Genomic DNA, 25,744 nt, shown 5'->3' on the forward strand with positions numbered 1-25,744 from the left:
GCCTTTCCATTTTGCAGATTTGTCTCATGACCGTCACCTAGTAACAATGGTCCACACAACAGCAACTCGTTCAGAAGGAAAAAAAGACGGTGTGAACACAAACCAACTGAAAAGGTGGCAAGGGGGGGACAATCGAACTTGGGTACGGACCAAGCAGATGAAGTGTGAAAGCACCCTAAGTCACAATCAATAAATCCATCTGCTACTGTATATAAGCAAATGTGATTTAAATATATATATATATATATATATATATATATATATATATATATATATATATATATATATATATATATATATATATATATATATATATTTGTTTTTGCTATTATAAACTTGCAAGTATGTTTTCCATAACAGATGCATTTATTTTTAATACATTTTTTTCCCACTGAAAATTATTGTACATCATTTACATTGCCCAGAAACTTGGGAGGATCATAATGTAAAACAACGATATGAAAATTGTTATAAAAATGTTATTTAAAATTTTTTTTAATTGTTTCTATTTATAATTATGGCTATTGTTACACCAGTATTTTGCCTAACTGGATTGAGAACATCCAATCTATTGGTCATATAGTGGCATCACTGTAGCTTCTGTTTGGAGTTGGCTCCGTTTAGAGAGGATGAAACGCCATTGGAATGACTGTGTTTAGGATATCCAACCTTAGCCATTCTGCCACCCTCGGTTTTCCTCTTTTTGTATGTCTGTAGAGTAAAAGAATTTAATAGTTAACAACTGGTAACACTGGCAGCATGACAGAACACAGACAGCAATAGCCCCGATGACATACAAAGGCCCAATCCAAAAGAAGTGGAACACTTCAAAATAGCATTTGTGTTTTTTTGCTATAATCAGAAATACTTGTTTTCATTTATTTATGTTTTTATTTTTTTAGGCTACAGCCTGCAGCCCAAGACCAGTAACTCACTGAAGCTAAGCAGGGCTGAGCCTGGTCAGTTCCTGGATGGGAGACCACATAGGAAAACTAGGTTGCTGTTGGATGTGGTGTTAGAGAGGCCAGCAGGGGGTGCTCAACCTGTGGTCTGTGTGAGTTCTAATGCCCCAGTAAAAATTAAAGGGGACACTATCTGCTTGTTAAGTGGTGACATGTTTGTGACATATGTATACTGTTTCCGGGTCCAAGCCGCCATTCATTTGAGAGGAGAAACCATTCGTTTATGATAGCGTTTTATTCCTATCACATATTAAAGGTAATTTTACATAAATCATAGTGTACACAACAATCTCTGGGCTTGCTGCATAACAAATACCAAAATTTTAACAATTTACAAAACAATGAATCACTTTCTGGCCATCGGATATTAGGCATGGACATATATATTGCGATCGTGACTTTCGAAAGTATTAAATCACTTTGTAAACGTTTATTATTACCATTTCATGAATCTCCCCATTCAGTTGAATACAGCGCTTGGACCCGGAAGCCGCTCCGCGTGACGTCACACTTAACAAGCGGATACTGTCAGTGTGCGCCATCTTTCAGATAAGACACTTAAACCGAGGTCCTGACTCTCTGTGGTCATTAAAAAAAAATCCAATGGCACTTCTCACAAAGAGTAGGGGTGTAACCCTGGTGTCTTGGACAAATTCCCTCTCGGCCCTAAACCTTCGTGGCTTCCCAATCATCCCAATCCACTGAATTGGCTCTATCACTGTCTCTCCACTCCACTAATAACTGGTGTGTGGTGAGTGCACTGGCGCTGCACACTGGTGGTGGTGTAAAGAGACAACCCTCATGATTGTGAAGGGCTTTGGGTGTATGGCCATACACGATAAATGCGCTATATAAATACATACATACAGGTCACAAGGTCATACTTTCATCAAACATTGAGGCCATTGCAATAACAATAGCCACCATATTTTCTTCTCATATGCCACTTGCATGGGAAGTTTTGCTGTGCTGTCGATTTTAGTTATATCAAACATGTATATCTAAAATTTCCAAGTATACCTAAATCTCACCTGAATGTAGAAGTTGACAAACAGGACCACAAGTGTGCACATGTAGAAGGTTTGAAATTTCAGACATCCCAGTGGGAAACCACATGGAACGACCCATGCGCTTACTGTGTGTGTTATAGTCAGTACAAACTGAACCTGAGACAAAAAGAGGAAAGTTATGGAAACGCATGGAATAAAAAGAAGTGAACATAACATATTAAAATGGCAGGCAGGCATGTCTGGACGAAAGAAAATAGAAAAGGAAATGGGATAAGAGCACAGTATGCTAGTGTGCTTACTGACCAGCTGAGCCTGGGTGAGGTAACGTTTCCACCACAGATATTTGTGCATAGATGGGATGGTTGCCAGACCATAGTAAGAATACATGAGGACATGGATGAAACTGTTTAGAGTTGGCCCAAAGAAACCTGGAGAAAGATGTTGCAAAATTTAGCTTGAACTGCACCATTATTGCACTTGACCATGTGCACAATTTTGTCTCAATTAAGCATTTCCAGAAATGTAAAAAATATTACTAATTTTAATGTTAAATCTAATGAAAAATTGCTTGATACAATAGCTGACACACATGTTGTCCTCCTGGCTCACTTACTCTGTCCACATGGTATCCAGTTGAGGACACACCACCAGATGTTAAACATAGAGGCATGATGATACACATGCAGGAAACTAATTTGGCTGTTTTTCTTCCTCAGCACAATGAAGATAGTGTCCAGGAATTCAATCAGCTTCGAGAAATAGTACCACCATAGTACTTTTGCTACCTATACATGTAAAACAAAAGAAATGCCAAATAAAAATTAAGTGCACTGATTAATATATTTCTGGTTTTCCCCCTGACTGATGAAGCATAAAGCGTTTTAGTTTATAAAACACTATCTTTGAACATACAGTTGAAGTCAGAATTATTAGCCCCACTTTTGAATTTTCTTTTTCTTTTTTAAATATTTTCCAAATGATGTTTAACAGAGCAAGGAAATTTTCACAGTATGTCTGATAATATTTTTTCTTCTGGAGAAAATCTTAGTTGTTTTATTTTGGCTAGAATAAAAGCAGTTTTAAATTTTTTCAAAACCATTTTAAGGCCAAAATTATTAGCCCCTTTAAGCTATATTTTTTCAATTGTCTACAAAACAAACCATCGATATACAATTACTTGCCTAATTACCCTATCCTGCCTAGTTAATCTAATTAGCATCGTTAAGCCTTTAAATGTCACTTTAAGCTGTACAGAAGTGTCTTAAAGAATATATAGTAAAATATTTTAGTGTCATCATGGCAAAGATAAAATAAATCAGTTACTAGAGATGAGTCATCAAAACTATTATGTTTAGAAATGTTTTGAAAAAATCTTCTCTGTTAAACAGATGCTGAAAAAAAAGAACAAACAGGAAGGCTAATCTTTCTTCAAATGCATTTCCCATGACTATTTTCCAGTATGTGAGAAAAGTTCATTTCCACAAAATGTTTCTTAAATTACTAAAGCTGTACTGGAGTACATTTTACTAAATAAATCATCTCATGGTCTGAGAGTTGGGATGCTCTCATTGTCGATTCAAAAAAATATGAAACTATTGTAAATTGCTATGAAATAAACACACCATAATCGAAGACAGTCCAATTAAATAATAATAATGTTTTCTTTTTTTTTTTTTGGCAAGGCAGTGTTTACCACAACTACTCATTTACAAATGTCAGATGACAAAGCGGTTGACGCTACAGTATTGCTAACGCACTCCTGTGCGAGAGTGTAATAGTCATTAACTCAAAATTTAGCAAACCTCAAACATGGATATTTAAGGAACGTGTGCAGAAATAATAACTGTTAAATTTGGCCTGTTAACTCCAAATACATAAACAAACCAAAGCTTCCCAGACACTGCTCAGAGAGATGTATGTTTTTCTTTGGACTGGGGGGGTAACTAGAGCACCCGGAGGACACCCACATGAACACAGGGAAAACATGCAGACTCCACACAGAAACGCCAACTGGCCCAAGCAGGAACTCGAACAAGCGATCTTCTTGCTATGAGGCAACAGTTCTAACCACTGAGCCACCATGCCGCTCACAATGCATCTTTCTAAAGTAATTTTTTACCTCTGTAAATCATAGTTGATTTTTGACCTCCTTTTAAAATGGTGGATTGTCTAGATCAATATGTCAGATTGCAGTTGTACCCCAACGTCGTGGGGACGTTGCATTTTGTTTGGAAATAAAAATCGGGTTGACATCTGTCACCAATGTCAGGCCTACGTGAATGTTCAACTTAAAATCAACCAAATATCAACGTCTAATGACGTTACAGCTTGACATTGTGTGGACGGTAGCACTATGGCGTCTATAAGACGTTTTATTTTGGTTGACATACCTGACAAATAAATGTCTGCATTTGATGTCAATATGATGTTGGTTCAAGATGTTGGCTCGACATTGGATTTTGGTCACTTTCTATCTGACAACCAAAAATCAACCTAATATCAACATCATTTGATGTTGTTATTGGACATCAAAATAATGTTGTCTTTAGACGCTGGCTAAACATTACATTTTGGTCACCTGACATCACAACCTAAATCCAACCGAATATTAACGTCTTATTACATGTGCCTGCTGGGGAATAACTAAAAGCACTACAGAATGTTACATTTACATGTAAATGCATCAGCTTTATACAGCGTAATACTCACTACTCTTGAGTACTTTTGAAAGGGCTACTTTTTACTCTTACTTTGAGTAATATTTACAACAGATACTTTTACTGTAATTGCACTACGTTTAGGCACATTATGATACTTTTACTTGAGTATGATTTTTCAGTACTCTTTCCACCACTGTCACTGACACCTTGAAGATGAAATTCCAATATTTAGCATGCTAAATATTCCAGACCAGATGGATGACTCGACCCCACGTAGCAGTTAAGAACAGAGCAAGGCATATCAAAAGCTTTAATTTGGAGCAAAACAGATGCCTAGGAGTGGGAGTGACTTTATAGCACCAGATATATGTCACTTTTCTCACAGCTGATTGATCCGGTTTGGTTTCGAAATCTCTAACCCATTATAAGTCCTGCCCCAGAGCAGGTTAGTTGTGTGGCATACCTGTAAGTAACCATGTTGATGAAACACAACCCAGCTTCTTAAGTCTGAAAACTCAACTAAACTCAAACTTACCTTTGCAAAAACAGACCAAATTTGTGCAACAGGCCTCAGTACGGCTGTACAGCCATTTTGAAGTAAGTTTAAGTGAAGTTTATTTATAAACTAATTTCGAGAGGATCACGCGCTAATAATTGCTTGCAGCTGGCCCCGCATTATTTAATTTATAATTCACCAATCAGACGATTCCTAAGCCATTATAAATACCTTAAGTTTCATATGACAGCCATTTTTGTTTTGAAGAATCCCCCCTTCCACCCCTACTCCTCCTTCTTTCCTAGATGGTTGGCATGGTGGCCCAGTGGTTAGCACTGTAGCCTCACAGCAAGAACGTCACTGGTTCTAGTCCTTACCAAGCCAGCTGACGTTTCTGTCTGAAGTTTACACAATCTCCCTGTGCTCACGTGGGTTTCCCCCGGGTTCCTTAGTTTCCTCCCACCATCCAAAAACCATGCAACTTAAGGCCATACTCACACTATGTACAGTTGCCTTGAACCAGGCCAAAGCATGCTTGTTCCCCCTCCCGTCTCCCCCGACAGCCCGCACTCACATACAATCGGGCCTGGGCATGCTTACGTCATCGATGCTGCGCTGTTCAGTTAGCGCTGTCACTCAGCACAATGGAGATTTCTCTAGTTATATCGTTTCAGTCGTTTGATATGCAGTGACATGCAGTCAAATATTTCGCCAAACAGTCCTTAGGGATGCAGGGACACGCAGTCAGATATTTCGCAGCACAGATCCGTCACTTTTGGCACTCATAAACAGTCATAAAGCTCTCGTGCTGCAGGAATGAGGTTTGCTGAAGGTGCACAGCTGTCGTGCACTGAGGAGTTTGAGTCTTTAATAATGTACAGCAGTTTGCGTTTACTGAACAGTAAGAATGATTAATAAATCCATATGGAACAGTCCCTTAAAAGTCACGTCTCGCTTTCAGTTTTGGGCTTTGGCGCGTTTTGCACTTACACTACAAGTGTACCGCGCCAAAGCCCAAGTGAATCACGCTCAGGCCCACCTCTTCCAACCGGGCCAGGGCCGGCCAAGTGAACCGTGCTTGAGCCCGATTCAGCACACTCACACTTCTCAAACGATCCGGGAAACGGGCCTGGGCACGGTATGGAGGGCATAGTGTGAGTAGGCCCTAAGTTAATTGACTAATGCAAATCGGCACCATAGACATGCTCCTAGTAAGTAGTTATCGCTTAAAAGCAATCGCTATCTGTTCATTAGCTACTACAGCAGGGGAGTTCTCGAAATCTACCTGTGAAGCTCAAACTCCCCTCTCGCCTTGCAAACGGGAGGGAGTCAAGTGCTCGAGGATCTTATGAGCTCAGGGCTCTCTTCTGGGACAGCATGCCAAACAAGCTTTATAAACAATCATCAGCTAAGTGTGGAACTATCTTTAGGCCTTCAAATTTATAGTTTAAAGCTACAAAATAAGTATAAAATTAATATGGTAAGAAAACCGCATATGCAAATAAATCTGCAAATAGCAGAATAACTGTTGTTTCAGTTGCTTGAATAATATTGCTTGAATAAAGGTTGTTAGCAGTTGTGAAAGCTAATGGTCCTGCTCACCCTGGATAATCACTCTAAAGCCATGCATCCTACAAACCACTTGAATGTGCACAGGCAGCTGCAGACCGGTGACCAAATGTGACAAGATGTGAGAGATTATCTCATTCTCCAGTGAGAAAATATTATAGTTCAGGGTGCATATTATTACATTAGCAGCATAATAAGTGCGTGTGTCTACCAACGTGTTTCATCCCAAAGCCAAGCACATTGTTTATTGTGGTTTTAAAAAGAGAGCCATGCTTTTAGAATATTGTTTAGATAAAATTTTGTTGGAAAACATGAGTGCAATCCAGATGTAAAGAGTAGTTCAACCAGCATACCAAAAAATGTTTTTGATACAAATAATCTAGCTTGCATTTAATAGATATATGAGAGCGTCATACTTGTATCAGTACCTACAGCATCAGTATTTTCACGAGCAACAAAAATGGTCTGAGCAGCATAACGAAATAATGGGATGTGCTGTATTTCTTACCCTGATATCTGCTTCACCAACTTCGTCCAGTGCCTGACACTGAAGACGGTAACCTGCAGACCAGACTGCTGATATCAGCTACCAAACACATGAAGCACAGCATTAGGTAATCGCTTAAAGAGAACTCGACATTGGCAGATGAGCACATGGACTGCTATTGTAAGATCCAAACAAACTGTATGCTCACTTACCTCAACCAGCATGTAGAAAGACAATACAGTAACAGAGAAGTTGTACAGCAGTAAAACATTTTTCAGTGAGTATGCTGGTCTGTTTCTCATGTATTTTGTTCCCAGGTAGATTGTTAGGAGGTAGGTGATGGTGAGCAAAAATGTTGGTGTGTAGGAATCCAGCAGCAGCCATCCTCTCACGCGGGTATCTGACATCAAACAAACATGTCACTTACTCAATATGTCTGGGTAAGATCATTTTCAGGCAATCTTCTTAAATACAATACTTTCAAACTTTTTGGGAAAACTAAGTGGCCAAGGGAAAACAATCTATGCACCGAATGCATGATTATATTTTGTCATACTAACATAATTCACACGTCACTGGATTCTGGATCTGTCCCATCTTCACTTAAAACGGTTGTAATCACCCCAGTACTAAAAAAAACTGGAGCTGATTCATCTAATTTGGCCAACTAATTTGAGCTCTTCCAGTCTGGCTTTTCATTCCAGCCATAGCACTGAGACTGCTCTTGTCAAGATTACTAATGATTTACTACTGGTAACAGACTCTGGTTTACTAACAATTCTTATTCTTCTGGACCTGAGTTCAGCTTTTGACACAGTTTCACACTTTTCAAGTACTTTTGAATAGGCTTGCCTTAGTAGAGATCTCTGACACCCCTTTTTATGGTTTAAGTCATATCTCGCAGAACATACTCAGTTTGTCCAAATTAAGAATTTTAAGTCAAGATCTCAGATTGTCACAACTGGTGTCCCACAAGGTTCCGTACTGGGTTCAGTCCTATATTTCATATATCTATTGCCTCTTGGTCACATTTTTTAAAAATACAACATACAGTTTCACTGCTATGCTGACGACACTCAACTCTACCTGTCCACTAAGCCCTCCACTTCTTTTCCTCCTTCAGCTTTGAGCAGATGTTTAGGTGAAATAAAAATATGTCTTTCAGCTAACTTCTTAAGATTAAATAGTGACTAACCTAAAACACTTCTCATCAGGACTAATGCTGCGTTCACACCAGACGCGGAACGCACGTCAAGCGCAAGTGATTTACATGTTAAGTCAATGCAAACGCGCGAATAGACATCCTGCGGCGCGATACGCGTGAATGGCGCGGCGCGAATGACGAGAATTGGGCGGTGCGCATGGCATGAATGGCGTGGCGCGAATTGAGCGTTTTGCGCATTTGATGCACTTAATGCACGTTTTGCACGAATCACTCGGACACACACGGAAATTCGCGCAGCGTTAACCAATCAGGATCTTGCTCTTGTGGGGGCGTGATTGTGACGTATCGCCTGTTGTCGGTGTCCCAGGGGAAATCCCCCAGCAGACACCGCCAAGAAGTTCATCAAACTGGGCTGGGCTCAGTCAGAAGCACTGCTGAAAACCTCCATCAGCCAGGTTAAGTTTCTGGAGGAGTCTATGAGCTTAAAGAGCTGGATGCACCTCTGAAAGGATGTAGTGGACTCAGACACGGCTCTAAACGTATCGACGCTGTTTATCATCCTTCATAAAGCACAATACCACTGTTATTTTCTTCATAAAATCCATGTTAGCCCTTTAGCTATGAAGCTAGAGTCACCGGGCAGACAGAAGCCCTGCCCATCACGCGAATCCGCGTCTGTTCTGAAGTGAATTTGACGCGCGAATGAAGCGGGGTTTGACGCGCAAATGAAGCGAGTAACCTCAAATGTTCACGCGGCTATTTACGTGCGAATAGCGCAATTTATCCGCGCGTTCCACGTCTGGTGTGAACACAGCATAAGGGTGCTTTCACACCTCGACTTTTGTTTCGGAACCGGTCTCGTTTGCCCAGTTAGCACGATTCGTTTGGCATATGTGAATCCAGCAATCCGCTCTATTGACACAAACAAAAATTAGGAGAAGTTCTAGTCTAATGTAATTATTTGGGTGAGATAGATTTAATAACCCATTTACATATGCTGGGCAAAATATCCCTTCGTGTTTTTGTGTGTCTTGTTTCTCGTCTTTGGCCCCTGGTCTGTCCAGCCCTGCCCCTTGTGAGTTACCGGCTGCTGGTATCCTCTGCCAAGCTGCTACTGGTTGAGAGACTACAACCCTCCAGTGACTGTACTCTACAGTGACTCGTCCAAGGCCTTCACCACCATCACTCACCCACTTCACTTTGTCTGTCCATCCACCCCACATTCTGCATTTGGATCCTCCTTCCAGAGTCATGACAGAATAAACTGGCTAAAACCTGGACCCAGTTTCAGTCCTGTTCAATTTTAAATCAACCCATGGAGCTATCACTCACCCAACTCCAGCTGAGCTTCTTGACTCTACCACAGTCCCATTATGAAACCACTGAATTTCCTTCCATTATCCAAAGATCTGTCAAGTCAATTCCCGTGTTCCAGCCTACAGTGCCTGTTCCTGTCTCGATAGTGTTTCCTGCCACTTCACCTTCACAAGTCTGCTGCAGATACTACAGAGATGAAGAAGTGTGCTGTTTCTGCCGATTGTACGTGACGAAAGATGTTCCCCAACACCATGGTCCTTTTGTCCCAAAAAAAAAAAAACAGATTTAGTCAGCCCAGTTTTTCTTTGCTATCCATCATATCAGTCCCAAAAAGTCCATTAACTCCACTGCAGAGGCCTTTCTGTGTTATTTGCCTCTCTTGGCAAACCTACAGAGAGATCTTGTCACTCCATTAAAAGTGAATGCCCGGAGTCTTTTCAAATCCCGCTCACCCTTCTGAGATGGCCATTCCAGAGCCATCTTACGCTCCAGAGAGAGCTGTCCCAGAGTGGGCCTCTGCTCCAGAGATAGCCATTGCAAAACCTGCTCCTGCTTCAGGGAGAGTAGCCCTTGAGTGTTTTCGATAGATGGCATCAGTACTGTGAAATTGAGGCTTCAGCCCCAGAGCATAGCGCAGGGCCAACGTCAGCCCCTGAGTGTTTTACAGCAATGACTCCAAGCACCGTAAAACAAAGACTTCAGCCCCAGACCACAGTGAAGTGTCGACTTCACAATCATTTTCCAGAGATTTATCCATCCCTGACGCTGTGTGATGAAGTCTTCAGCTTCTACGCACAGAGCAACGTCTTCAGCCCCTGAAAGTATTCAAGAGAGGGCTTCAGTCACCAAGCACTATGTGAAGACTTTTGACCTCTGACCAGTATCAGCTCCAAACCCTGTACCTTGTAGAGTGTCTGCGTCTGTCTTTAATCCAGTTCCTGCTATCTCTATACACTGTCCTGTGTCTGTTATTGTCCCCAAACCAAGTGTTTCTCCTGAACACAACAGAGTGCCAACTTCTGTCCCTGAAATACACTCTGTTGCCCATGAACTCATCCTATGTCTGTTCTTGTCCCTGAACCAGTTATTGCTTCCCCTGAATGCAGCCGAGTAACTCCTCCTATGCTTAAACAAGTTTGTTGGCCCTGGGAACTGTTTTACCAAGCTTCTTAGTAAAAGTTGCACATGGGTCCCATATCCATTGACTCTTCATTACAAAAGTAGAGAAAATATGAAAGAAAAAGATTTTGTACTACTCTTTCAGCTTTATTTCCTTGCGTCTGTGTTTCTGCAGCTGCAATTTGTGACAGTTACCAGCTAAACTAAAAGACACAAGACTTTCTCCACAGAAAAATATAATAAGAAATACTGTGCAAAAGTCTCCAACTCTACAGTATATAGGACACATTTTGCATCCAAATCTGAATCATTATGACATACTGCTTTGAGGTACAAAGTACTCTAGTTATCTGAATGCTGTTAATACAGATAATGCAAATGGTATTGTGAAACAACAGGGATTCTCCAAAACTGATTATAGGCAATTTCATAAGATATGAATATAAGCAACTTTACTGCTAAAGAACAAAAAGTTATTCAAGTGTAAGGATTAAGACTGCTACCTTGATCAAGCTTGAGGGGACCTATCAGGTTTCCCTTTTATGTTCCCCTCAAAGGGTTAGATTATTAATTATATATACATTTTGCATTCCATACACAGTAATTAATGGATAACAATGTGCATCCTCCATACTTCTTTTCCACTTTTGAGTCACTGGAGTGGGTCACAGGTCTATGCCAACATCTTAAAAGGTGCCCTGAATTTATGACAGATTTCCCAAAGAAAAATATCCTGACTCAAATTGCAACTGTACCACCTTATTTATTTTTGTATTTAGGCTCCTTGCAAACATACAATGTTGTAAGTTACCTATTAATACAATTTAAAGATCAGGTAATAACAGTTTTCATCAATACCAGTAATTCAGTTAAGAATTGTGTACAGTTGAAGTCAGCAGCTAGCTCTCTGCAACTCTCACATGGTCACCCAATGAAGCTAAGCAGGGCTGCGCCTGGTCAGTATGGATGGAAGACCACATGGGAAAGCTAGGTTGCTGCCGGATGTGGTGTTAGTGTGGGCAGCAGGGGGCGCCCAACCTGCGGTCTGTGTGGGTCTTAATGCCCCAGTATAGTGACAGGGACTCTATACTGCTCAGTGAGCGCCGTCTTTCGGATGAGACGTTAAACCAAGGTCCCGACTCTCTGTGGTTGTTAAAAATCCCAGAATGTCCTTCGAAAAAGAGTAGGGGTTTCAGCCCGGCATCCTGGCTAAATTTGCCCACTGGCCTCTGTCCATCATGGCCTCCTAACCCTCCCCATATCATAATTGGCTTCATCACTCTGGCTGCGTCCGAAACTGCATACTTCCATACTATATAGTACGCTAAAATCAGTATGCGAGCCAAGTAGTATGTCCGAATTCATAGAATTCGAAAATCAGTAGGCGGAAAGTACCCGGATGACTTACTACTTCCGGCAAGATTCTGAAGTGCGCATCCCATGCACGCTGCGCTATCCCATAATGCCCCGTGAGAGAATTCATGAATGGAAGGGAGGCGACGCAACTGACCCAGGTAGGTCACGTGACCGTGACAAAATGGCGGATGTAGTACGTCTGAATTCCCTTCATACTTTTTACATTCATACTGTATAGAACGTACTTTTCTAACGGCCGAGTAGTTCGTTTAAATTCAAATGCAGTGCCTACTGAGTAGTAGGCGGTTTCGGACGCAGCCTCTGTCTCCTCTCCACCAATCAGCTGGTGTGCGGTCTGGCACAAAATGGCTGCCGTCGCGTCATCCAGGTGGATGCTGCACACTGTTGGTGGATGAGGAGATTCCCCCCTATTGTGTAAAGCGCTTTGACTGCCCAGAAAAGCGCTATATAAATGTAAGGAATTATTATTATTATTATTAAGTCAGAATTATTAGCCCCGCTTTGATTTTTTTCTTTTTAAAATATTTCCCAAATGATGCTTAACAGAGCAAGGAAATTTTCACAGTATGTCTGATATTTTTTCTGAAATGCACTAGCTTAGCATGTAGCCCATTCCATTTGGCAAAACAACAGCAAGGTTCACTTATTGTATGTCTACAGTAGAAACCTGGCACAAAGGTATGAGTGTTAAATACTGTGTTTAGATCACTGTCAGCCTTTGACCTGATTTATCTTTATATTGGGGACTGCATGGGAAATAAACTAAAGACAAACACAGATCCCCGTGTTCTGTATAACTCTCAGTTACACACTGATGGCGCTATTGCCTAGAGCACTGCGGCATAAAGATAAACCTGGTGCCTCAGAGCATAAAGGAATTGCTTCTCTGACATATGGCAAAAGTGAGAAGATGTGTCAAAAAACAGACATGGCACAAACTATGATCACATAAAGATATAACACAACTAATCTCCACAGTCATCTGGAGTACAACCACAGGAAGCTTTGAGCTAAAACATATGATTGTATGTTGTTACTTGCTTTGCATGTGATTAGGGATGCAGAAACTGACTGATTTCATGCTTATCATCATGGTTAATAAATTGTAAAGATCCTGCAACACTGCAGTTAAATCCCCCCTACATAAGCAGTGCAAGAGGACCTGTATTATGAATGTGCCGTTGGTTTACGAAAGCGAAGATCAGGTGGGTTGGGGGGCAGACGAAAGTGAAAAGTGGGGGGAGGGAACAGACATAAGTGAAGGCTGATGAAGTGTTAGGGTTGACAAAAGTGAAGAGTGGTTACTTTTCCCCTGATTTGTGTGTTTGCCTATGGATTAACTGGTTCCCATTATAAACATTGGTACAGATAGAATGCCATTAAGAAAGACAAAAAGAAAGTACAAACATAACATACATATATATACAGTAATGAATGATGTATAATTTCTAATATTTTTTCCAAAATGTGTGAAACAGATTTATTGTTGTACTGTAGATTATAATGCAGGTCCTGTGTGGGCCTAGTGAGGACTTTTTGGGGGTTAGGTGAGGGCTGCCCCTGCATGCAGGTCAACCACTAAGGGCCAGGAACAGCGGAAGCTTGATTCCAGGGACATAACCCAAACAAGTTTACTTGATCAAAATAATAATAAAAATGTTTTTTTGTTTTTTTGTGCAGCGAAAATTAAGGTGCTACATTAAAAATGTTGCATCACAAGAACATTTAGTTTTTTAATAATTTGTTAAACATGACAATCACAACAAATAAATAATATGATATATTAAGTATTGTAAATGTGATGTACTTGCTTTAGCAAATTGCCAATTTACTGGTTTGTATGTAAATGGTTTGAGTTAACAGCACAATGTTGAGCATATTATTTGGTCTTAGGCCCAATCCTTTCCCTTAATTGGCATCCTAAGTCTCAGGGCTTTTTTAGGGTTAACGGAAAGGGCTAGATACCCCTTGAAATGGAGATTTTTCAGGACCACACTTGAAACCAAGCGGTAAGAAAATTTCCTAGAATACACCATCTACAATAACAGCATGGCGGCACACGGAACAGAAGTAAAGAGAGGCACAAATGAGTATTTATTGTCATTATTGCAAATTTTTACAACAAACAAGCATATGTTTTAATACATTCATGACGGTGTTCATGTTTTACCATCAAGCCTTAAAAAAAAAATTATAATCCCTAATAACAACTCCTGTTTAATAGTTCCACAACATTCTGACACTCGATGACACTGGAATACCCTGTCAGAAAAGTCTAGTGGGAATGAGCTTTTTACAGTGTCTGGTATAATGTGTGTTTACATTGACGGAAAATGGCCACGATGTAAATGCACAGTACAGTTCCGATCTTATTGCCACATTTTATCGTTCTGCTAACATGATATTGTTGCCTTCCATAATTTCCTGAAGATAAATACCAAAAAATATTGCAACTGAAATAACTGCAGCAGTCACCATCGTCAAACTCATACTTGTATGAAGCAAGAGATCATGATGACATATGATGACGTGTGCAGGCGCTGTAGTGCTATACCATTTCTTAGGGGTAAAAACACTCTGTTTCAAGGGCAAATGAGAAGGGGTTTGGGTACAAAAATTGAATTGGGATTGGCCCTTAGTGTGCTGATATTTTACTTCATTAAACACTGTAGTTAAAATTTTCCTTTACCATGAGTTTTACACTGCACGTGACATTAAGCAAATCGTGGACTTTGAACCGTATTTTAGTTTGCTAATAGCTTTTTTATCATTAGATTTACACAATTGCTTGTCACAAATCTCTGTTATCAATGAGTGTTCTTAAGCGTGTACTGTTTGTGCTTAATTAAGACCTTTTGGTCTTACCACTGCAGCCCTGGTCATAAATAGAAAGTAAGAGTTCGCCGGCTCTGAGGCCACCGCCAGCTAATTAAACCACTGAAGATAAATCATTATTTTATTGAGCAAAAACAGAATTTCTAGAAACAAGTATCTGGATTAATGGTAGATTATGGTAAGAGCTCAAAGATTTTAAGAAGAGGCCAAGGAGCAAACATTTATTAGTAAGTACATATAGCCATTTCAGCTGTTATGATGTCTTTATAATGGTCCAATCGTAGTCAATAAAAAATATTTACGTTTACACGTTCAGAAGTCTTTTATCTAAAAAAAAAATCAACCCAAGCTCATTCTGAAAACAACCCACGGACATTTCTGGAGACTGTATGTCTGCGTATGGCTGCATTAAGTTTTTTCAAGCAAACGCTACTGGATGGTGTGACGCCACTCCTCTTCATGCTCGCCGGCTGGGCTGACGGCTCACCTCCTCTGTGTGGAGGGCTTTCCCGCCGCAACCAGTTTGTTCGGTTAGCTTGAAGTGTTACGTCGGCAGAGCGGAGGCCTAGAGAAGGAGGAGCAGGCTGGGTTCGATGACCGAGTACGAGTCTACGGAAGAGCGGTTCCAGAAATCAGGTAAGACAAAACACAGAATCAAAAAAATAAAGCGAACGAGTTCGTAATGGGGTGGGAATGCGGTGAAATCCAAAAACGTGGTCAAAATCGGACGAGGGCTTTTCTTTTTCTGCACGGCTTTCGTAAATTGTCGTTTAGGTTTAGGGAAGCAGGAGGAGGAGGAGGGTGGCTGGGTCGGCCAATTGGCCGGCCGCCCAGTCAATTGTTAAGTCATTCAGCCAGTCCGTCAGTCGGACAGATGGTCGCTCGACAGCGGCCTCTTGCAGCTTTTTACATAAGAACAGCGCGGGCGGGAACAATGCGTGAACAGTGCGGATTCGCGAAACCAAAAACTGCACAAATACGTACCTCCCGGGACATATTTCGCGGTCTCCAGAAACATCCGCGGGGCTACTTTTCCAGAATGAGTCTGAGTTGAAAAAAAACTGTGGTCAATTTGCTTAGGTATGAATTGTTTTTCTGCAATATTAAAACATGGTAAAAAGTTTACAAACCTTGATGAAGTGAAATGAAATGTTTTGCATCTGCTTTTTTTGCAACTTCAAGACAGAACTTGTTTCTAAGTGATGCTTATTTTTTGTCAACTTCTTTTAATTAGACCATTATTCTGACAAAATGCTGAATATTTATTATTAAAATGCAATAATTGATTCCATTCCACATCCTACCCAGTTAGGTCCTCCATACAATATACAATTTGATGGCTCTGAGCACAAATATACTGCAGATGATGCATTTATGAATGTTATGCTATGTATTGTGTGCAAAAATGCATAAATATACACGTTCTATTCACTGTCAGAAAAAGTGCTTCTGTCCATTGTGATGACTTATGCAAACTCTTTACTCTTTACCTTATTTACGATCTTCATTCATTAAAACTTGTCTAGTGAGACGCTTGTTTGCTTTATCTATTAACTGCAGACTAGTTCAAAGTTTAGCAATGGCTTGTTAGGACTGATTGGCTGATATCTCATATCTTGGATATTGTCACACCACTTGGCTAAGACCCCATTTACATGAATGCATTCTAGTTTTAAAATGCATAACTCTTGCTTTGGTTATGCCTCCCCTCCACACTGCCCTAGAGTTTTTGGCCCCCTAACACAGCAGAGGTCATTTCTGTTAGCAAATGCTAGTGCTCTGTGCCAGTGGACAAGCAACACAGAGATCTGAAAATGCTCCCTGATTGGATATTTTGTGCCGTTGCATATTCTTCCCTAAGTCCCTATAACACATACAACAGAACAAAATCAGTGCGCTCACTCTGTCACTCGTTTTTTAATGCTGCCAGACCTCTTCAGAAGCTCTCAGCAGTGATCGCTCTCCTGTTACTGTCTTTGGCAGTACTGTCACAAAGTTCAAAGTTGAGGGAAGGAGGCTTGAGCAGTTTGGAGAATGAATTTATAGTTTAGATTATTTCATTTTTACAGGGACGTGTATATGACATGTTGTGCCAAAGTTAGCTATAGAACTAATTTGCATCTGTTGTCCCTGAGGAATGCAAATTTAATATTGTTTAATGTATAATGGTGGTTGGTGGAGCATTTGGATTTTTTTGGGGGCTTTTCTATGCTGCTGCTGGCCTGCAAAAAGCAGCTAGAAGGAGGAGTAAGAGTAGATGTGAGTAGAATTCAAATAACCACATTAATTACAAAGATTGCTAAAGATTAATGAAACAGCAGCAGATTTTACCTTTAGCTTTGGACTGACTGTGCTGACTGTTCTTGAGACATACAGTTAAAGTCAGAATTTTTAGCAACCCTTTTATTTTTTTTTATATTTTCCAAATGATGTTTAAAAAGTCTTATTTGTTTTATTTCAGCAAGAATAGAAGCAGTTTTTAAATTTTTAAACACCATTTTAAGTTCAATAGTATTAGCCCCTTTAAGCCATATTTTTTAATAGCCTACAGAACAAACCATCAATAAACAATAACGTGCCTATTGCACTAACCTGCCTAGTTAACTTAATTAACCTAGTTAAGCCTTTAAATGTCACTTTAAGCTGTATAGAAGTGTCTTGAAAATAACTAGTAAAATATTATTTACTGTCATCATGGCAAAGATAAAAAAAAAAATCAGTTATTAGAGATGAGTTATTAAAACTATTATGTTTAGAAATGTGTTAAAAAAATATTCCTTCCGTTAATCAGAAATTGGGGGGGAATAAATTGGGAGGCTAATAATTCAGTTAGTAATTAGGACATAACTACTTTTTGTTGAGTCGTCAAAGAACTAAAGAACCCTCTGAGAAAATTTGTAATAATTGATATAATTAATATGGCTGTTCTTAAATCTGGTTAATTTGCTTTTGTTGCACGTTTGTGTATTTTCAAAACTCACTCATCTTCCTTCGGCTAATTCCCTGCTTTTCCAGGGGTTGTCACAGTGAAAACCACCAGTTACTCTGGCATAAGTTGTACACCGTGAATGCCCTTTCAGCCGTAACCCAGCAGTAAGAGTACACTGAAAAGAATGATGTTTGCAAAATTGTTGCAAACAATTTATATGGACTGAATTTAAACACAAAATGAATTTAGTAATGCTCAACCTTCATTTGTTTGTTTAAATTCATCCCATATAAATTGTTTGCTGGCACTTACCTTAAAAAAAGTAAATCCAATTAATAATTTTTTTCAATGTACACCCACAAACTCTTCCATTCACACAGTAAGCATTTTTGCAGCAACTATTTTTAGCCAACTATACCAAATGTCTGAGGTAACCGTAGCACCTAATGGAAGCCCACACAGACACAGAGAGAACACACAAACTCTAAACAGAAACTGGTCTGAAGTGCGTTTCCCAAAACCATCGTTAGCCAACTACGGTCCCAAATTCCGTCGTTACAAACATAGTTTGTTGATTTGAGTTTTCCAAATCCATCGTTTAACGAACATTCGCAAACTGCTTCGCAGACTTGAGCACTGGCAACTACAGCTCTGGTGCTGTAGTTTAAAACGTAGTTCCTGGCTGTGTTCTATTCCCACTTACCCCACCTATGCCCTTTTCCTTTAGAACATTCTAAACGTTGGAATTATTAAAAATAAAAAAAGCATTAAGGTCATCTCTCTTAGGTGTAATTTGCTTTCAAACTATTTTTACAGTTTTACGATCTTCATGTTTACAATCGTGCTCTCTTCACAGTGCACTTTGAAAACATCGATGTCATTTTGAACACAGCCTCATGACGAAAGCTATAGGTGACCAATTATTTAAAAGCGGAATTTATGTTACGTCTCCAAAGCTTGTGAAAACAAAAAGCATGCGTTAATTATTTTAATTTACAGTAGGTTATTTATTAAGTAGGCCATCTGTATTGTATTTGACATAGCCCTTTTGTTTAGAACTTTCTGCAGTGGTTTATGTGTTAAATTGTAAAAGTAGACTTAAAAAAAAAATTTGAATAAAAATAAATAATATCCTACTTAATAATATTAATAATTATTATTATTATCATCATCATCATAATCAATATTATTATTAAAGTATGATTTTTTAATTTCTAATAAATATTACATTTTATTTTATCATAAATAGCCTCATTATTTATTTATATATTAGAATACGTGTTAGCTTTTGTAAGTGATTTTAAGTTTTAGACTAGAATATGTAACGTTCAACTTCTCAATAATATTAGTAAGGCAAACACAGCCCCTATATGCCATTTACATATATTTCAATTAATATGGAAAGCGAGTGCATGTTTTTACCAAAACTATTTGGATTTTTTTTTTAAATGTGTGTTTGTGTAAAACAATATAATTTGCACAAAGAAGTTATGGGGTTCTTCTCTAAAGAAGTTGTTACTCCACCCAGTTTAGAGCCCATTATGTTTTTACGTTATAACTAACGTGGTTGAAGTGATGGATCTGCGACAGACAAACTTTGCATTTTGGGAAACACTCGTCACAACATTGTTCTTTTCCCAAATGATGCATCGTACTATGAGAGTTCAGCCGCGAGTTCCATCGTTGTTTGGGAAACGCACCCCTGGTTGGGATTTGAGCCAGCCACCTTCCTACTCAGGGGCTGCTTAGACACTGTGCTGTCCACATATTTTGAATATAAATAATTACTAACTGCTAAGAGCGGATTTCACTGAATACAAGCAAACAGGGGATAACAGCATTATACTAAAACCAAAGAGCATAGGATTACCAAGAGGCGACACTGTAGTGCAATTTGGGAAACAGCCACTAGACGGCGCGGCGGCCATTTTGGAATGAAAACTTCATTAGAACAACAGCATATTATAAGTCTGTAAAATATACCTATTAAAAGTGCTGATGATTGTGATAGTAAGTGTTCTATTGTCGTCTTTCAGGTTGTATCTCAGCTTTAATGCGCTTTTTAAATTAATAAATGAAAAAAAAGCAGCTGTTTGCCATCGCGACAGCAATAAGATCCAATGGACAGCCAACCGCTTTCACTCCAAAATGGCGGAATCCGGGGCTGTTGCAGGGCGCTGCTGTTGCAATGGAACGTTCTATTGAGTGTCGCCTCTTGGCCATTCTAAGATCTTTACTAAAACTACATAGTACTATTCACAATGGCACAACTTATAATAGCAAGATGGAAAAGAGTTAAAAGTGCAAACCTCTTTCTCCAAATAGGCTGTCCACTACAGAATTCAACAGCTTATCAATTTTTTCATATGATTCCTGAAACAAAAGAAAAGAAAAGCAAATATTAGAATTTCTATTAAAGAAGATGCATTCACTGCTGATTTACAACAACACATAAACAGTCAGATTGCAAGCTTCAAGAATAACTGTCCTATATGAACGCAGACAGATACATAAAATGCATAAACTATTTCAGCTGTTTAGATAATTGTTTGACGTAATGTTTGACCAATTGTTTTTGTTTTTGACCCCATTCTTTAAATTATGACCTTAACATTTATCCTATCACAAACAAATAGGATTTTCCATGTATTCTCTGAAATGGCTTGTATTTCTTTTAAATCAGCAAAAAGACTAAAATGCAGAAATAGCTGAAATAAAATGCAAACTTTCCATACTACAGTGACAACAATGTGCTCTCTTGTTTTAGAGGTCATCATTCCTCTCCTCCCTACACCGTCTAATTTTTGAAAGATTAAAGCAGTATTGTAACAAACTTATTAGATCATGATGGGAAATAACATACACATAAGGGGAGATGTGCAAGGAACAACCTTTTTTTTTTGCAAAATAAAAGAAAATCTGTTTTTTTATTACTTTAAATTTGATGTTTTCAAGGTACACATTTCTTGAGTGTGGTTTCAAGTTTAAGAGTAAATTTATGTCATATTTAAAATATATACAGTTAAGGTCAGAATTATTAGCCCCCCTGAATTATTCGCCCCCCATTTTTTCCCAATCTCTGTTTAGCAGAGAGCAGTTTTTTTCAACACATTTCTAAACATAATAGTTTTAATAAGTCATTTCTAATAACTGATTTATTTTATCTTTGCCATGATGACAAATAATATTTAACTAGATATTTTTCAAGACACTTATATACAGCTTAAAGTCACATTTAAAGGCTTAATTAGGTTAACTAGGCAGGTTAGGGTAATTAGGCAAATTATTGTATAATGATTTGTTCTGTAGACTATCGTTAAAAAATATATAACTTAAAGGGGCTAATATTATCAAGCTTAAAATGGTGGTTAAAAAAATCAAAACCACTTTTATTCAAGCTGAAATAAAACAAACAAGAATTTCTCCAGAAGAAAAAATATTATCAGACATACTGTGAAAATGTCCCTGCTCTGTTAAACATCATTTGAGAAATATTTAAAAAAGAAAAGAAAAATGGAGGCTAATAATTCTGACTTCAACTGTATGTATCATCCTATGTTAAAAATTTCAATCAAGACAGAATAGCAATAGGTGGCAAACTTGGGACATCCTATTATTCAAATGCCTGTACATCAACTTTTAGCAGTAAGTTAATATAATTAACAATTTTCTGTATAAGTATTACTTTATTAATGATTTCTGTATAATTAATCATTTTATCTATGACCTTATCAGTCTCTCAGATAATACTGGAGGAGTTCTTGAGTGTTTTTGCATATCTCTCCACAGCATTTCAGTCAGGATGACCTGCTGTAAATTGTCTGGTGTACTTGGGTTCATTGTTATAATCATTGCTACTCTAAAACCTCTGCTGATTACCAGTTACAGCATTGGATTAATAATTTTTGTCAATGCTATACTGCACATTGTTGTTCTTCTTTTTGTTTTCTTCTAAATAGTAAGACCTGCCAAACACCAGATAATTTTTATCTCTTAATATGGAACAAGTACATTTCATAGCGTGTCCTTTTTCACATCACAGTTCACACAAGCCTAATATTTAAGTGCTGTTAAGGGGAAAAAATTGGTCCTACTTTATATTAAGTGGCCTTTCTCAAACCAATGTGTACTTACACTGAAATTAATCATTTGTTGAAATGTACTTACTGTAATAATGTATTAATGAAATGTGTTTATATGATTTAAAAAAAATTATATAATTTACTACTTAGCATTTTTGAGAAAAATCAGGAGAACACAAAAACAGTTTATTAGGACATTAATCTGAATTATAAGGATAGCAAAAGGCACGGGTAAAAGCTTGAAATCTGAATCCACCCAAAATAGCCCTGAAAAGATACTGTAGGTCAAGTAGGGTAGATGGAGTACAGTTGAAACATGTTTTGCTTTTTTTCATCACTATACAAAATGTTGAAGTGAAGTTATTTTACACATATTTATTTTGCTTGTATACTAAAATACCATGAATTGATAATAGCCATGATAGCGTAAGTTTTCCATAATTAGTTGAAAAACAAGGTGTATTTGGCCCCCATTCATATTCTATTCAGATTCTATTAGTCAAAATAGGAATAATTAGCTAACACTGCAAACAATACAGCAAACAGTACAAATGTGAAATGACAGTAAAAACATACATGGAAATAGTCATGTAAAACAACAAAAACTGAAAAAAGAAAAGTTCAATGGTGGCAAGTGCAAACATACTTGTATGTCTCAGCTGTTTGTGTCAAAAAAGACAGATACAAAATGTGCAGGGCAGGGGGTCCTGAGAACCGGAATTGAGAACCACTGCATTAAGCTTTGAGGTGTTTATACTGTAAAGACAATATATTTTATTTCCATACCTGTATATTGAATCTCTACCCTAACCCTGAGCCTATATTAAATGCTTGCAATATGAGTACATTACACACACCGCTTATGAATACAGTATGTGTATTTTCTGATTGAATTGTGCATGCATACATAGTGTTTATGTGCGTCAATTTACCACCATGTAAATATGAATATAAACATGTTCAATATTAATATAGTAAAAAAAATCACAAATATGTATTTTTAAAACATAATTTGCATAATTTGTGTGTAAATGTGACTTGGATATGATATTGTACAAAAATGCATAGAAATAAAGATGACTAGACTTAATCAGTAATATAATTATAATTAATTACAGACAGTCCAGTACAAAGACTTGCAATCCAAAATTATGGTAGGACATTTTATAGGGTACTTGGCTTGGATTCAAAGTTTTTTTTAGGCATTTTCTTCTTTATTTTAGGCATAAGCAGTTTCTTGGATAATACAGTCATATTACAGTATAATACATATGATTTGGTTAAGCCTTTACATCTTGTGTGTGGAACAGTTGATAATATTTGAATGGACTAAAGTAAATTATTCCACTTATACAGTGTTTTTATACCATGTGTTTATCTGAAAATAATTACACACTTTCCGCACCAGCATAAAAAAATCTGATTCATTATGTTCATTAAGATAAGTAAGCATGCATGTGTGTGTAATAAAACTACATTTAAATGTGATTCTTATTTCTTATTTACATTCAGCAAATATATATTTTTATCCACAGCTACTCACACACAATGTACTGCCCTGGGAACATTTTGGGGTTCTTACTTCAGCTGTGGTATTGAGAGTGGAAGAGAATGCTGGTTATTCACTACCCCCTGTGTGAGTGTGTGTGTGTGTGTGTTAAAAGTTAATCGTATTCTTAAAAAAGAAACATCGAATTATAAAAGCATTTTAGTTCATCTATGTATTTATTTGTGTGCATTTTAATCTATTTTTCTTTATTTAGTTTATTTTAGTTATGCATTTTTACAATATACTTTGTGTGTGTGAGTCTGTGTGTGTGAGACAGTGAGTGAGTGAAAAGGCATTTGTATTCTGCACTCAGATTAGGGCAAGTTCACCACATGTGTTGTTGATGATGTGACAATAAAATGTGATTTTAAAACGTGGTTGTACCTGACAATGCATATTTACAGGGTTGTCAACAATATTTGAAAAAAAAGTTTAGTAAGAAATGGAATATTAATCATTGCTAAAAGGCAAACGCATAAAGACATACTTGCGTACTCAGAAAAGTGAAGCTGAGAGTTTTTAGATTCCCATGTGATTGTACAAAACCAGAAAGTTATCTTTATCAGCATCTCTCATCAATGAGAAATCTCACGCAAAACATGTATTACCGGTTAACACGGCGGTCCTTACCATATTTACTAGTTCCGTTAAACAGCAGTACGGGACAGCTGAAAACTGTGGACCGATCCAGGAAGCCCGCTCCTCTGCTGTGAATGAATGAATTAGAGGACGAATGAATCCGCGTCCGAACCCAAAAGCCCATAGCGAGTGACGCGAGGTGGCGCGGTCATGCCAAAAGAGTAACGGAAGTGAGGATGACCAATAGGGACTCGCTTCTTGGCTGTTACGATAGCATGGACTATCAGATGACAGGTTCACAGTCTGAACCAAGCCAACCCTGCGAGGGCCCACAGCGAGAACTCAGGAACCCGCAAAAAAGTTTTCAGTTTGTTAGTTAACCACCTGTTATCAAAAGTTAAGGGGGGAAATAGGCTAAGGGGTATGAAGTATCAAGTGTTTTTAATTTTTTTTTATTTTTTTTTTGTATTGATGGATAAACACAAACACAATCAGGGGATCAATATAAAAGGAAAATACAGGTTTATTGTATTTTACTGCATTTAAATAAATAGCATTTTTACAGAGAGAAAAAAATATCAAAACAAAGGGGTAAGTAAATTACTATAGTAGCTTATGCAAGGGTGTAGATTAGCTTTTATAATCGGGACATCCACCCCTATAGCGCATTATCTTTCGTGCTTTTAAAAACATGAATAGGTATGAATGTATGTAGAGAAATTTTTAACTGTTTTATACTGATTATTATCAATTTTCATAATCATGAAAGCCAAAATTAAAACCAAATTTGGTTTAATTGCACAGCCTTGGTTAATATTATTATAGTGGACTTCAAGCGAACTTGACTTTAAAAGCTCGACTCTTTGAAAGGCAGACTTATGTCCACATCTTGTACAGTGAAAGAGGACTGGAAAATTTCCTTGCTTTGGCACTTCTCACAATTGCAGCTGTCATTAATAGCATAAATAGGCCCAGCCAATCACATTGTCCTTGTGTGTTTGTGGAAAGGAGGACCCGAGAAATTTATGTGATATAACCTTTTCTGCATGTTACTAAGAGTTAAAGGAGCATTATTTTATTTTGAAGGTAATTTAGTTATCAGTGGGGACATTTCAGATATTGTTGGACATCCCCCCCGTCCATGCCAAATACGCCCTTGAGCTTATGGAAGTGAAATAAAATTATAAGCATTAAAGGAAGACTATTTAAATCTAATCAGAGTCAACAGATAATAGCTCTTTAAAAAGTACCAAAGATCTGACACATTTTTGGTTGTTACACCTATGCAAAGATTTGAACAGTGAGTCAACCTTAATCAGAAAATGTTAAAAAGTAGAGATTGTAACATTCTGGTCTAGTTCATCTATTGCACCTTGGTGCAGATTGGAAGCCAACTCATGTGCACCTTCTGTTGGCTTTCCTTACTTCTTTCCTATTTTTCAACGTCTCCTCTTCCCTTACACACAATCCAGTAGTTGTTGCTTCAGTTCGGATCTGGTGCCAATTCAGACGACACTTTAATTACCTCGGCTTCAACATTAATGCCACTACTGATAAATGACATGTTTTCACCATCCCTTACGGATCCTGCATTTAAGCAATGGTATG

At 38.1% G+C, this 25,744-nt stretch overlaps 1 protein-coding gene across 2 annotated transcripts; it reads right to left on the reverse strand.

The window, feature by feature from the left end:
- Positions 1–345: 345 nt before the first annotated feature.
- elovl2 (ELOVL fatty acid elongase 2) lies at positions 346–24,285 on the reverse strand. Of its 2 annotated transcripts, none has more exons than XM_073940552.1 (8): positions 24,188–24,285; positions 20,236–20,299; positions 7,397–7,584; positions 7,206–7,283; positions 2,586–2,757; positions 2,276–2,400; positions 1,994–2,128; positions 346–711 (listed from the first exon to the last, which is right to left on the reverse strand). In XM_073940552.1, exons 1-8 carry the CDS (start codon positions 24,188–24,190, stop codon positions 589–591), a joined length of 888 nt encoding a protein of 295 aa, XP_073796653.1. In that variant the 5' UTR covers positions 24,191–24,285; the 3' UTR covers positions 346–588.
- Positions 24,286–25,744: the final 1,459 nt, after the last annotated feature.

This window comes from Danio rerio, chromosome 24, assembly GCF_049306965.1.
Source record: "Danio rerio strain Tuebingen ecotype United States chromosome 24, GRCz12tu, whole genome shotgun sequence".
Lineage (NCBI taxonomy): Eukaryota > Metazoa > Chordata > Actinopteri > Cypriniformes > Danionidae > Danio > Danio rerio.

Bases quoted from the DNA above. Each gene is read 5' to 3' on its own strand.
- elovl2 (XM_073940552.1), bottom strand. The intron at 7,585-20,235 runs GTTTGCACTTTT...GTTTGATGTCAG, and splicing joins CAGCCTATTTGGAGAAAGAG to ATACCCGCGTGAGAGGATGG. The intron at 2,401-2,585 runs GTAAGTGAGCCA...ATCTTTCTCCAG, and splicing joins CTGGATACCATGTGGACAGA to GTTTCTTTGGGCCAACTCTA.